Source organism: Galeopterus variegatus, unplaced genomic scaffold (genome assembly GCF_000696425.1).
Source record: "Galeopterus variegatus unplaced genomic scaffold, G_variegatus-3.0.2 Scaffold643, whole genome shotgun sequence".
Classification (NCBI taxonomy): Eukaryota; Metazoa; Chordata; class Mammalia; order Dermoptera; family Cynocephalidae; genus Galeopterus; species Galeopterus variegatus.
In genome coordinates, this window is record NW_007726754.1 from 51124 (window position 1) to 64092 (window position 12969).

At 36.0% G+C, this 12969-nt stretch overlaps 1 protein-coding gene across 2 annotated transcripts in view; it reads left to right on the plus strand.

The window, feature by feature from the left end:
• The window catches only part of ITSN1 (intersectin 1 (SH3 domain protein)), a 146014-nt gene that overhangs the window by 50008 nt on the left and 83037 nt on the right, over nucleotides 1-12969 (plus strand). For both annotated transcript variants that reach the window (XM_008570921.1, XM_008570920.1), the window contains exons 14-15: nucleotides 2571-2658; nucleotides 2797-2936. In XM_008570921.1, coding sequence (XP_008569143.1) covers nucleotides 2571-2658; nucleotides 2797-2936 — 228 coding nt within the window. The remainder of the gene's footprint in view (nucleotides 1-2570; nucleotides 2659-2796; nucleotides 2937-12969) is intronic.

The window sequence follows — 12969 nt, forward strand, 5'->3', positions numbered from 1 at the left end:
ATGTGTCTTTCATTAACTATTGATGAGAAATTTCACAAAATATTCCCCTGGAAAATTTAGAGGTAAAGGCTATGTGTTTTTTTTTTTTTTTTTTTTTTCTTTTGTCTTTTTCCGTGTCCAGCAACGGATCGCAACCCTCAGTGTTGCCCCCGTACCGGACCGGGGACCGGCAACGGGATCGCAACCCTCGGTGTTGCCCCCGCACCTCGCTCAGCCAGTGAGCGGGAACCGGTCCGCATGTGGGATCCGAACCCTCGGGCGGGAGCGCCGCCGCGCTTCCCAAGCGGCGCACTATCCAGTGCGCCACCGGGCCAGCCCAGGCTATGTGTTTTTTTATTATCTTGTATTATCACTGAATGCTGTGTGACCAAATATATTTTTATTATTATTTAACATTGGGGCTTAGAATGTTCAGTTATTGATGATAAAATACAAATAAGGGTTTCTGAAGAAATAGTGAAGTGCAAAATAATACACGGTTTGAAGAAAGAAAGGTACATAAGTTGGCAACGAGATATTGTTTCCCTTTTCTTACAAGGATTAGCAGTTACAGTTGTCTGTTAATATCCATGGGGGATTGATTCCAGGATTCCCCGCAATACCAAAATCCACGGGTGCTCAAGTCACTTATATAACATGGTGTAATATTTGCATATAATCTACGCATCTTCCCATATATCTTAAATCATTTCTAGATTACTTATACTGCCTAATGCAATGTTAATGCTCTGTAGATAGTTGTTATACTGTATTGTTTAGGGAATAACGACAAGGAAACAAAAGTCTACATGTTCAGTACAAGTGCAACCATCCAGTTTTTATTTTCCAAATATTTTCGATCCATGGTTGCTTGAACCCACAGATGTGGAACCAATGGGTATGGAGGGCCAACTGTACTTGTTCTGCAGATGAGTCTTTCATTTTGTTTTGAGTTATTTTAAAAACAGGTTATACATTTTATTTATTTATTTTTTTATTTTTATTTTTTTTCCTTTTTGTCTTTTTTCGTGACCGGCAACGGATCGCAACCCTCAGTGTCGCGCCCGTACCGGACCGGGACCGGCAACGGGATCGCAGCCCTCCGTGTTGCGCCCGCACCTTGCTCAGCCAGTGAGCGGCCGGTCTGTATGTGGGACCCGAACCCTCGGCGGGAGCGCCACCGCGCTCCCAAGCGGCGCACTGTGTTCTGAGCCAGGCTTCATCTTGATATTTCACTGTTTGTCTTGGTTTGGAAAGAAAACTTTGGAATTGGGTAAGGGCCTTGCTTTAGTTCAGGGAGGAGAATAAGAGAAGGAGAAACTCAGAAGGCTCTGTTCTTTTGGGAAAACAATCTAATATGTGTATTCTGTTTTGTCAAGATTGTTTTTTTTTTTTTTTTTGGTGGTATAGATTATTCATAGGAGAAGATGCTTCCAAATTTTCTCAAGCTAAATCTCTCTACCATTCAGACATATAGTACATAAAAATTTATTCCACATAAGCTAGTCTGTATCTAAAGGTGGTTGTTCCAACAGAGACTGGTTCTTATCCTCTGATGAAAATTTTTAATTAAGGCATTTTTATTTTTTCAACCCAAAAGCTTATACATAGAGATAATTTTTTTCAAGGTAAAAATAAAAGTCAAATGTTCCTTGTTATCCTGGAAAGGCTGCCATTTTACTAAAATGTGTAGTAACTATACAGGATAATTTCAGCTGAACTTAAGCAAATACTGTTCTTGGCAATTTATCCATGAAGACTCCAAACAGCCTTGTACAGTATGGTTAAGTTTTTTCCTTATGTCAGTTAAAAAAATAGTTGGTTTAAGACTTTTGTGTACCTATTTAAAATTCCATCCTGTGTGGTAGCAAAACATATAGCAGCTGAGATGCTAGGTGTTAAAAATCTTTTTGGGGCCGGCCTGGTGGCGCACTGCTACAGTGCGCCGCTTGGGAGTATGGCGGCGCTCCCGCCGAGGGTTCGGATCCCACATACAGACCAGTTCCCGCTCACTGGCTGAGCGAGGTGCGGCCGCGACACTGAGGGTTGCGATCCGTTGCCGGATACCAAAAAAAAAAGACAAAAAGGAAAAAAAAAAATCTTTTTGATTTCTGTTTCCAATTTCAGGTATATCGTAAACCAGTGCTTAGCCCTACTAAGTATCAGTGTTCAGCACAGAGTACTTGAATAATTCCTATTTAAACTTCTGAGTTAGTTTACAAACAACAAGGTCACAGTATTTGCATTTGTGCCCAGTACAATTAAATGATCATTACTTCGGTTCTCTCTGCTGAGACATACTTAAAGTACATTTTTTAAAGCTTATAAATATCCAGTAAGTCAACAGAAATATCAAGGGCAGTATAACTATCCTAACTTTATCTTAGTAAATAGCATTTGGCAGAGTTAATAATTCATTGGCAAAAATGCAGGAGCCACCCTGAGTAGCCATTAGATGCAGTTTCAGAGGATTTAGGGTGAGATTAGAAGTCTTTGTGGGACGAGAAAACTGACTTAAGCTCTGTCTGCATGTTGAATATAGACATGGTCGTTTTCCCTGCCACTCATTATTCTTTTCCTCCTTCTCCTAGGAATCTCAGCAAATGCTTGGAAGACTTATTCCAGAAAAACAGATACTCAATGATCAATTAAAACAAGTTCAGCAAAACAGTTTGCACAGTAGGTGTTTTTTTTTCTAAAGTTGATCTTTCCTTTTTTACTGGTAAGAATTTCCTTAAGTGAAATGAGAACCTGAAAAACATTTTCCTCACTGCCAGTTAAAGTTTTTCTTATCTTGCAATGTTTGTCCTTAAATAGGAGATTCACTTCTTACACTGAAAAGAGCCTTAGAGGCAAAAGAACTCGCTCGGCAGCAGCTACGAGACCAACTGGATGAAGTGGAGAAAGAAACTAGATCAAAACTACAAGAGATTGATATTTTCAATAATCAGCTCAAGGTAACTATGCTATGTGTTCCTCCATGTATGTCCTACCCTTTCATTTTTCTGACAGTCCAGATGATTAGTTGATATTTACTCCCAGGCAGAAAAATTTATTATGCTGGTTTGTCAGCCTTGGGGAAAGCCTTTTCATTTATAAATGAATATTATACAATCTAAATTGCATTTTTCTCCTTTAAACTATAAAAATAAATTTGGCATCTATAAATTAGAGCTGAGTGAAGGGCCCCAGCATAACATCTATCTTTAACCCGAATTATATTTTTATATATCTCCATCCCTTTGTCTATTTATAACCACGTCAAGTTGAATTCCAGAAGCTAGGCTCTAAATGCTTTATCTTTCTTATATTCTTTGAAGACTACTAAAAGGGATTGGTTTTCTCTTTGAAAACTAAGAATTTTTCTGCCACGTCTTACCTTCAAGATTGTGCTTAAATGTAGATCTTTATTTTGTTACGTCACATTATTAAAGTTTATTGTTTAGTGGAGTTATTGCTTTTGTCTGTGTGGCAGAAGTGGTGTATGGTTTTGTCACATTTACACAATAAAACTCAGGAAAATGCCAAAGCTCTGAGGGAATGTGAAATGGTTAGATCATAGCCTCTTTCTGATTTGGTGTTTTCGATTTAACTTTACAATTTAATTATCTTAAGAATGTTAATTCTTATCTTGTAATAAAACCAGAATGCAAACAGCTCATTTCTTATATATAATAATCATATGCTATTTTAGATTTAAGTAGATACTGGAGTTTCTATCAATTATGTTCTTATAAGAAATTGGATGTTATACTTTTTCCCCCTAAATGTTTTTTTTTCCTTTCTAACTTAAAATTCTTTATACTTGATGCTGGCCAATTTATCTTTTGACATTAGGGAGAAGTAAAACTCCTATTCTTTATTGCTAAAAAAAAACTTAAAAAAATTAAAAAGCATATTTGAGATTTTTAGTTGATCTTTGTATTGAGATTCTAGGCCAAATTGTCTAGACATCTGAATTTGAAGTATTTGTGCTGTTCTTTCAGAGTATTAGGTAATGAATATTTTCTCAATTGTACAGTTCCAGGAAAGTGCTCTTAGGGGAAATATGATTTGAGCCAACTTAGTGTTTTTCCTCACTTTGCTTTCATGCTTATGCACACTGTGTGTGTCCACACCATATATGTTCTATATTTGTACATATATGATTGTATATGGATGTCAGTATTGGAAGTACAGCTGTAAGTTCTCCATCCTTAGAATAAGTACAATAAAAATGCTCACATTAACTCTCATTCTGACTTGTCACTGTTTTAAGCAAAAGGAATTTAACACTGTTAAAAGCTTGTAGTGCTTTTTAATAGTCTCTTGGAATATAAACTAAGTAGTATTCAGCTATCTTATTATCCCAGGTTGTAGTACAGGTTTCTGCCTTGATGTAAAGATTCCATTTTCTAGAAATTTGACTCCCCAAACAAGATTCAAGTATTAGAAAATGATATTCCAGTGGGAAACTTTTGATAAATGCCTAGATTTATGGATTAAATAATTTTGGCAATTGAATTGCTGTTGACAGTGTTAAATGGAACGCCCTTTAAATTTGGTGCGAGCCACTCTTGCTGTGTTTAACTAACTAATGCTGCCTTCAATATCAGAGAATTCCTTCTTTCCACTAGCCTTTTAAACATCCATTTGTAGGACTCAGTGAATATGTTATGTTGTCTTATAGTTATTATTTCTAGTATTTCTCTCAAACTTGGTGGAACCAAAACAGAAACAGTTAAATGGAAGATTCAAAAGATTTATAATTTGATTGAGGCAACTCAGAGGCAGATTTAATGTTTAATCTTTTTAGTATCTCCTGCCTAGTTTTCTTTGTTGTAGACACACTGGAAATTATGAAGTACTTTTTCTGACTTTAGAGAGTGTATTAACTAACAACTATACTTTCTTATATGTTGAGATAGACAGGAAGAGCCAGAATCCTTACCCTCTGGATTTCTTTGATGCACCTATTGAAATGGCAGTGTGTTTAGAGCATCCATACTGATAATGCAAAATGACTTCTCTCTTTCTGGGAGTGAAATATTGGCAACTGTCCAGTCATTCCACACATCTAACCTGATGGTGTGTGAATTTGCTGTATCCTAAACCTTCCTTTCCCAAAAGGAAACCAGCTGGAGAGTGTTGAAAAGGAATTAGGACTTAGCAGTTGTATTTCATGTTCATGTAGATTGTTCACCTGGAAGAAGAAAATGCATCTCACTCAGTACAGGCTAGTATAGTGACACTGGAGAGTGCAGGATTTTAAAATTAGTTGATTAGGATACTAAACCTATATTAAATGGCTGGCCCCATGAATAATAACTGTTAACAAAAAACCGATTCTCAGTTTTATGGTTTTTGGTGGAAACAAAACAAAACAAAACAAAACTACTTGCAGTAAGTCATTCACTTACTTTGATGCACACTCAAAGTCATGTCCAGTGTCTTAGGTATATAGGTCATGTAGGGAGTAATCGTCCTCCTAATTTAGCCCAGAGTCTGAGATAGAAGACAGTAATAGGAAAGTATATGTATATTCAGTTTCTTTGAGAAAGAGTTTAGAGAGTAAGTATATTTTATCTTTTTAACTTGTTTTAAAAAAGAGTATACAATCTGGTTTAGTCCTTTCTTCCAGAATGTCTAGTTCAGATTCATTCTTCTTTTGAGGTTTTCTCCCATTTCCTTCAGTTTAAGAAGATTTATAGTCTTGCCTTCCCTACCCAGAAATCTGATCATCAATGATGGAAATTCTCAAGTCATTCATTAAAGAGGAAAAAAATTATTATTATAGTCAAGTAAACAGGTATTTGTTTCATATAAGAGTAAAATATGGAAAATATAAAGTATACTTAAAATTATGGTCAACTGTCATTGAGTGGCTCCAGATTTAGCAGCAAGGTCTCTAGAGTCTTGACCTTTAGGTTTCTATCTGATCTCATAGAAACTGAGGGCTCATTCTTTCCTTTTAGAAAAGGCTATTTTTCCTTGTATTTTAATAAATATTTGCTTTATTGGCATGATATTTACATATTCAAAAAAGATCCCAAAATGTAAGTGTCTTTCTAATTTATCATCTCAAACCAAGAATTACTTGAGAAAAGAAACAGGAATCTTACTGTAGTGAATAAACTTTGCTTTTGCTTTTTTTTTTTTCCTTTTTTGTCTTTTTTCGTGTCCGGCAACGGATCGCAACCCTCAGTGTCGCGCCCGTACCGGACCGGGACCGGCAACGGGATCGCAACCCTCGGCGCTGTTTTTTTTTTGCTTTTTTGTCTTTTTTCGTGTCCGGCAACGGATCGCAACCCTCAGTGTCGCGCCCGTACCGGACCGGGACCGGCAACGGGATCGCAACCCTCGGCGCTGTTTTTTTTTTGCTTTTTTGTCTTTTTTCGTGTCCGGCAACGGATCGCAACCCTCAGTGTCGCGCCCGTACCGGACCGGGACCGGCAACGGGATCGCAACCCTCGGCGCTGTTTTTTTTTTGCTTTTTTGTCTTTTTTCGTGTCCGGCAACGGATCGCAACCCTCAGTGTCGCGCCCGTACCGGACCGGGACCGGCAACGGGATCGCAACCCTCGGCGCTGTGCCCACGCCTCGCTCAGCCAGTGAGCGGGAACCGGTCTGTATGTGGGATCCGAACCCTCGGGCGGGAGCGCCACTGCGCTCCCAAGCGGCGCACTTAAGCAGTGCGCCACCAGGCCGGCCCGCTTTTGCTTTTTAAATAAGTCTATGGAAAAAAAGAGAGTGTGGGAGAAGAGGAGAAATGATAGCACCCTGAGCTATTGAAGCTCTTGAACTAGAAATTCCCCATTGTCAACCTTTGTACTTATGCTACCTTTGATATGAATTGTACATTTTAGCTTTTTGATGATCAAATGAAATATTAGGCCAGTGAATTAACCAGAAATAATTGCTTTTGTTAGTGATTATTGTTAGCGTGAATTAATACCTCTCAAAATAGTTTTAATTCACTGGATCAAATGTATTTACCATAAATCTCTGCTTTTAAAATGTATTCTATATACAATAATGTTTTATCATATTAAATCAGTTGTCTTCTCAAATTCGTGTTCCAGAAATGTCAACTTAAAAATGATCAATTATCTATGACTTTCTCTTTATACCTCAGTTTACAGGAAAATCAAAACTCTCAACTTTAAGGGCACATTGAGACATTCTAATAATTGTTTTTCTTACATATGATGCTTACCTATAGGTATAAAATTATGTCCTAACAATTATCAAGTAACATTACTGATACGGACTTTTAGGACAGTACTCTTGACTTCATTTTGCCCTTGACAATGTTAGCAGTTACTGTAGCAGTTTTCCTTGGCACTGATAGCCTAATGTTTTATATTTTAATATCTCAACTATAATACCAAGTAGCAGCATAAAGTATAGCTCGTAGTTTGTAAGGTTCCATTGTATACCAAATAAAGAGAATACGACACCCAAGATTTTGTGTTTCATGTTGAAAAGTTGAGTCCTTGTTGGTTCCTGTTTAGTTGCTGTGTACTGGACACATCCTAATGTGAATGGCCGTTTACATTTGAGCATTTCTTTCTTCCAGTCAGTGGCAATGGAGGAGGCAGTGTGGCAGTGCCTGGCAGTTCTCCTGGGCTGCGTCATCCACTTAGACTTCTTTCTAAAGGTCTCCATGCCCTACTCAGGCAATGCACATCTTTCTCAGACTAAGAATGATGAACCATCTCCAGCTCTGTGCTTCAGTTTCCCCTACGCAGATGAGTGCTCAGTGTCTAAGATAGCATTTACCATGAAGTACTAAGCCTTCTTTGTAAAAGTTGGTAATGATTAGTTATTATTAATCTTGGAGTATGAGTGAATCTTTCCTCTTAACAAGTTGTGTGTGTGACTTCTAAGCTCTGAATTAAAAACTGGACAAGGTACTGTATACTGTAGTCTTGTCTTTATGACAGCATTTTAGATAATTGAATTTGCCACTGTTAGCAAAAATTTGAAAGATAGCACTTGGTTATTATTTGAGTCTATGTGCATATTTCCATTATGTGGGAAACAGTATTATGGTCAGCATACTATTTCAAAAGTGGATACTATTTCTTAGCAAAATTTGAATATTTAGGACTAATTCAGAATTGGAATTATATTCCTTAATATACTTGGGAAATCCGAGCTTCCTTAATTAAACACAAACACTGTTAAAAATATAAATTCTCCCCGTAATGATACCTGATAAAAATTGTTCCTAAGAATTGACTTGTGTTGAAATGAGAATGCCAGTTATAGTAAATAAGGTCATTTGCTCACCTAAGGCTTTTATGCTCTTGGTTTCAGACACTTGCTTTAATGGCAGGCTCATGCAGTGAAAGGCAAAATGTTAAGCAACTAGGGGGAAAAAGAAAGGAGCTGGAGAAAGAACTGCAGAATGGAATAAGAAGTCAGGAAAAAATGCATGTGAAGGGAAACAATGAAGGGAAGAAAAAGATCCAGAAAGAGGAGATGCAGAGCAGCAAGAGAAATCAGTGTGAATTCAAATAACATTGCTTTCTCATTATTAGTAAAATAATGTTTGGCTTTTTCATGGTTTGTTTTCTTATTTTGCTCAAGATAAAATTTTATTTGTACCTGTATGATCCTTTGGAAAAGACATCTTCTGCACAGGAGTAATAAAATCCTTTAACTCTCATCCTGACTCTCATTACTTGTGATTGTGGAACTTTATACAGATTCCTCAAATATAGACAAATAATTAGAACACTCCCAAGGCTCAAAATACCTAAACAGAAGTTGTATGTTAGATTCTATGCCATACCAGTAGGCTTGTTGGTTGGTTGGTTGAGTTTTGTAGTTAGAGTGTGGGTTTTTTTTTTCTCTTTTCAAGACTAAAAAATATTTACTAAAAGGTCATTTGGAAAATGGAGGAAAGAACTTAATCTTTAGAAAAAAAATGTTTTCTTCTGTCTTTTTTTTATTCTCTTGTTTAGCTAAACTAATTGACAGTTTTATACTTTAGAATGACAGGCATTTAAAATAATACAATATTGCTTTGTGAATAAAGCTAAAACATTTGGGGGAAAGTTTAGATTTGCAAGACAAACTAGAGTCACTTTTCTCTTTCTGGAAATATAAGGGTACTTAGCAAAGCCTCATGGGGGAAGATTCTTAATTACCTATTTCTGTTGCAGAGAAGAGAGGATGTTATAGCTCTTCTCTCCCTACCGCTTCACACATAAACACCCTGTGCCCCAATTTCCCATAGCACTTAAGAGATGATACATTGACTACCAATTTGTGCCATGGGGAAGGGGACTTACTATTTGGTTAAATATTGTCTTCTGATTTACAACTAATATTTAAATGTGTTTATAAACATTAGTATACTTTTTCTTAGAATTGAAATAACCAATCAATATATCTTTTTTAAATACTTCTCCCACTTTTAATGCAATAAGAATGAATAAACTTTATAATTTTGTGATAAATGGAATATCAGTGTACCTTGATTTGGGTACAATTTCTATGTTCTAAAATAGTTATTTTTTAGATTTTCCCACAAAGGTACAAGTTTCCCTATCTTTATTGGTTTTTTTTTTTTTCTTTTTCCTTTTTGTCTTTTTTACTGACCGGTAACGGGATCGCAACCCTCGGTGTCACGCCCGTACCGGGGACCGGCAACGGGATCGCAACCCTCGGTGTTGCGCCCGCACCACGCTCAGCCAGTGAGCGGGAACCAGTCTCCACATGGGATCCGAACCCTCGGCGGGAGCGCCGCTGCGCTCCCAAGCGGCGCACTCTCCAGTGCGCCACCGGGCCGGCCCTGGGTTTGTTGATTAGCTTTCTTTGATAGGTTTTGATTTGTTTCACAATCCCTTAATTGGGAAAAGTTAATGTATTTTAAAATTCAAAAGATCTTTTATAAATTTTGATACTGTGTGCTACATATTATCCCTTAACACCTGAAATTTCTGATGCTGGTACCTACATCAGTTTCCTATGAGTTCAATTTAATATTAACAGAACAAAAATTATTATAAATATGACCTATGTCTTAAACAATTTTATTTTGATTTATGGTGTTAAGTTCATGAATTTCAAGTAATTAATCAAGGTATGTTTGTTTTTGTCTCTTATTTCCAAGAGACAGCCTGAGGCAAAAACCAAAACCAAAATAATCCTTCGAAACAATTAGGTATCCAAATTAGCAAATAAATTTCACAGGCCTCTATTGCTAGTTTATTATTTTCTTTTCATGAGCATTTATGCAAAGTAATGTTTATGAAAATGAATCCCATACAGATTGTTTAGGTGGATACTTTATATTTCAAGTAACATCACTTCATATAACACGTCTATTTGTTAGTGTCTCTATGACCAAATGGAGGAGAAACAGGCACCGTTATTAAGTTATTCCGTGCCCCTTAGCATAGCAATAGAACCAACAACGTCTTCAGTAAACTTGAAAGTGAGCCATATTTCTTAGTGGTAAAATAGTTGGATCTTTTTAGGTATTCAATTTGTCAAGCATATTGCTTTTGAAATACTTTGGCTGTATGCTATAAGATGTCCAAAGATGTTTTATGGTTTAAATATCTTAGTTCTTTAGGGGAAATAAGTGACTTTTCCTTCTTTGGTCTAGGGAAGAAAATTAAAAACAAGCTGATTTTTCATTTATCTTAGCAAATATAGGACAGTATCTTTATTTGTCAATAATTTTTTATTGTGGTTCATAATCTGTGTTCTATCAAAGACCCTTTTGAGATAGTAAAATCTACGAGCTTTCTTCGCCAGAAAAATGCCTTGCTTGCAGTTTCAGTGTTCACAGAGCTGAAGCTAATTGATGGACCCTGGACAGGAAATTCTGCTGTATGTCTTTAGAATTCTGTATATGTTATTGGTGATAAAAATCTTATTATTTTAATTTATATATACTACACATTTTAAAGTTTTGTTTTTCCCATATAAGTTTTTATTTGTAACATGTAGCTAAGACTTCTGGAATGCTTGTTTAACAATTTCTTATTTATTAAGAAATTAATTATACTTTATTAGAAGATAATGTTGAATTATTGCACACTATGTCTAGTGTAAAACATATGCTACACTTGAATAGAACTCATAGAGGAAAAATCAACAGAGCTGTACACCCAATACCATATTGCTAGATAAACATCCAGCCAAGAAATATGTGATTGCAGAGTTACTGATTCTAGAAAAAAATAGGTTAATTTTAGGAAGAGCCACAAGTGAGATACTACTGAGTTTTGATTCTTAGTAATTTCTTATTTATTCTGTTTTTACCTTTGTTATAGTAGAGACATAACTGACAAAGTACATGTGGATTTAATAGAATTTGCCAGGTCACTTTAATCGGGTTGCTCACCAGCAAAAATTGATACAGTTAGTGCAGTGAAGTTTTTCTTAGGTACTTCTCCTAATAGTTCACTTGTTTCATAGGTAAATAAAGAATTTAATGACACCAGATTTATTTTTCACCTTGAAATATTTTTCTCTGAAAGAATTAAGACAGTACTTTTAAGTAACTGTAATTGTGCTCGAGTAACAGTATAGAAAAAGAATGAGTGTGAAAGAACTCTGCAAGGGCTTTGTTAATGGCACAGGAAGGCAAGTCACTTACTAGTTTTTAGTGCGTATTCCTTCATTCTATAGGTTGCCTTCTCAGAAGTTCAACTTTTCAAAAAGTTTATCAACTTAGGAATCATCTGTGTTCTGCTTATTTTGATTCATACCATCTTAAACTCCCAAGTCCAAGAAAAGAGAAGACCCAGAATGCCTGCCTATGTGTAGCATCTTGATTTCCCTACCATTGTTTATCTCTGCAGTGTTTGACTTGGATGAAGGAAATGATAGAAAAACTTTGCAGTTTTCAAATCTGGATCATAAGGTGCCAGAGCCTTCTGTTACCTTATCTGACATCTGTTATTTTATGATTCCTACAATCTCTGCTCCTTGGAAGTATTTAAAGCCACAACTTATTTAGACAGTTCCAAAGATGAGTTCAGCCTATTCTATAATGCTGCTGCTATACTCAAAAGGAAATGTATATTTTAGTTGTTAAATATCTTCCTCCATGTATTTGATATATTTTTTAAAATTGTTTTTAAAACTGTCTCATTGGCATGATTTTTTTCCATGGGTTCTTTAAATTCGCTTCTTATTGCTTATCATTTTATAGTGCCTCCTGACACATTGCTAGCTTTACTTCCATCTGTCTTTACTTTGTATCTGGAAATTAATGATCTGTAAATCCACATCCAATTACTAGAGCCCAGTATAGAAAGGAAATGCTCAGTGTAATTCTTTGGAAAAATGATACATTGGTACATCATAACCAGTGTCCATTCTGGTTGTGCAGTACCTGTTGTTAAATATTTTGAATACCACTCTGCTTATAAATACATTTTTCTTGGATGAAATGAAATGAAACTGTCTTTTTAAAATATATAATCAGGTTTCTGAACATCAAGCTGAAATGTTCTTCCTCCCTTGTCATTTCTTACTCCTTTGTATTTAGTTTCAGATTGGGGTATTTTGTTTAGGTCTTTTTGCTTTATTCTTATAGTAAGAATAAAACCTTAAATAAAAGAGACACTGAAATCCAAGAGTACTTCAAAAAGTTCATGGAAATATTCATATTATCTTTTAATTCTATTTTTCCATGAATTTTTCAAAGTACCCTCGTAAATAAAGAATATGTTTTCATATGATGAACAGTGTCTAAGAATTTAACAGATCCTAAAGCTAAAAGAAAACCTAAAGACCATCTGCTTTGATTCAGCTGCTGGCCCATGTCAAGGACCTGAGATTTGGTTTCCAGGTTTCTTGGTTGCCAGTTCAGTACCTTTTAATTATAGCCTTTTGCCTCTGAACCTATTCAAGAGTTTAATGTTGTTGAAAATGCATTTTTTAAATAAGAATCAATGTAAATAAGTCACTTAGGGTGACTGCCACTGGGCTAATGATTGATTAAGGCCACTACCATCTGGTAGTGCTGGGTGTTGACTTA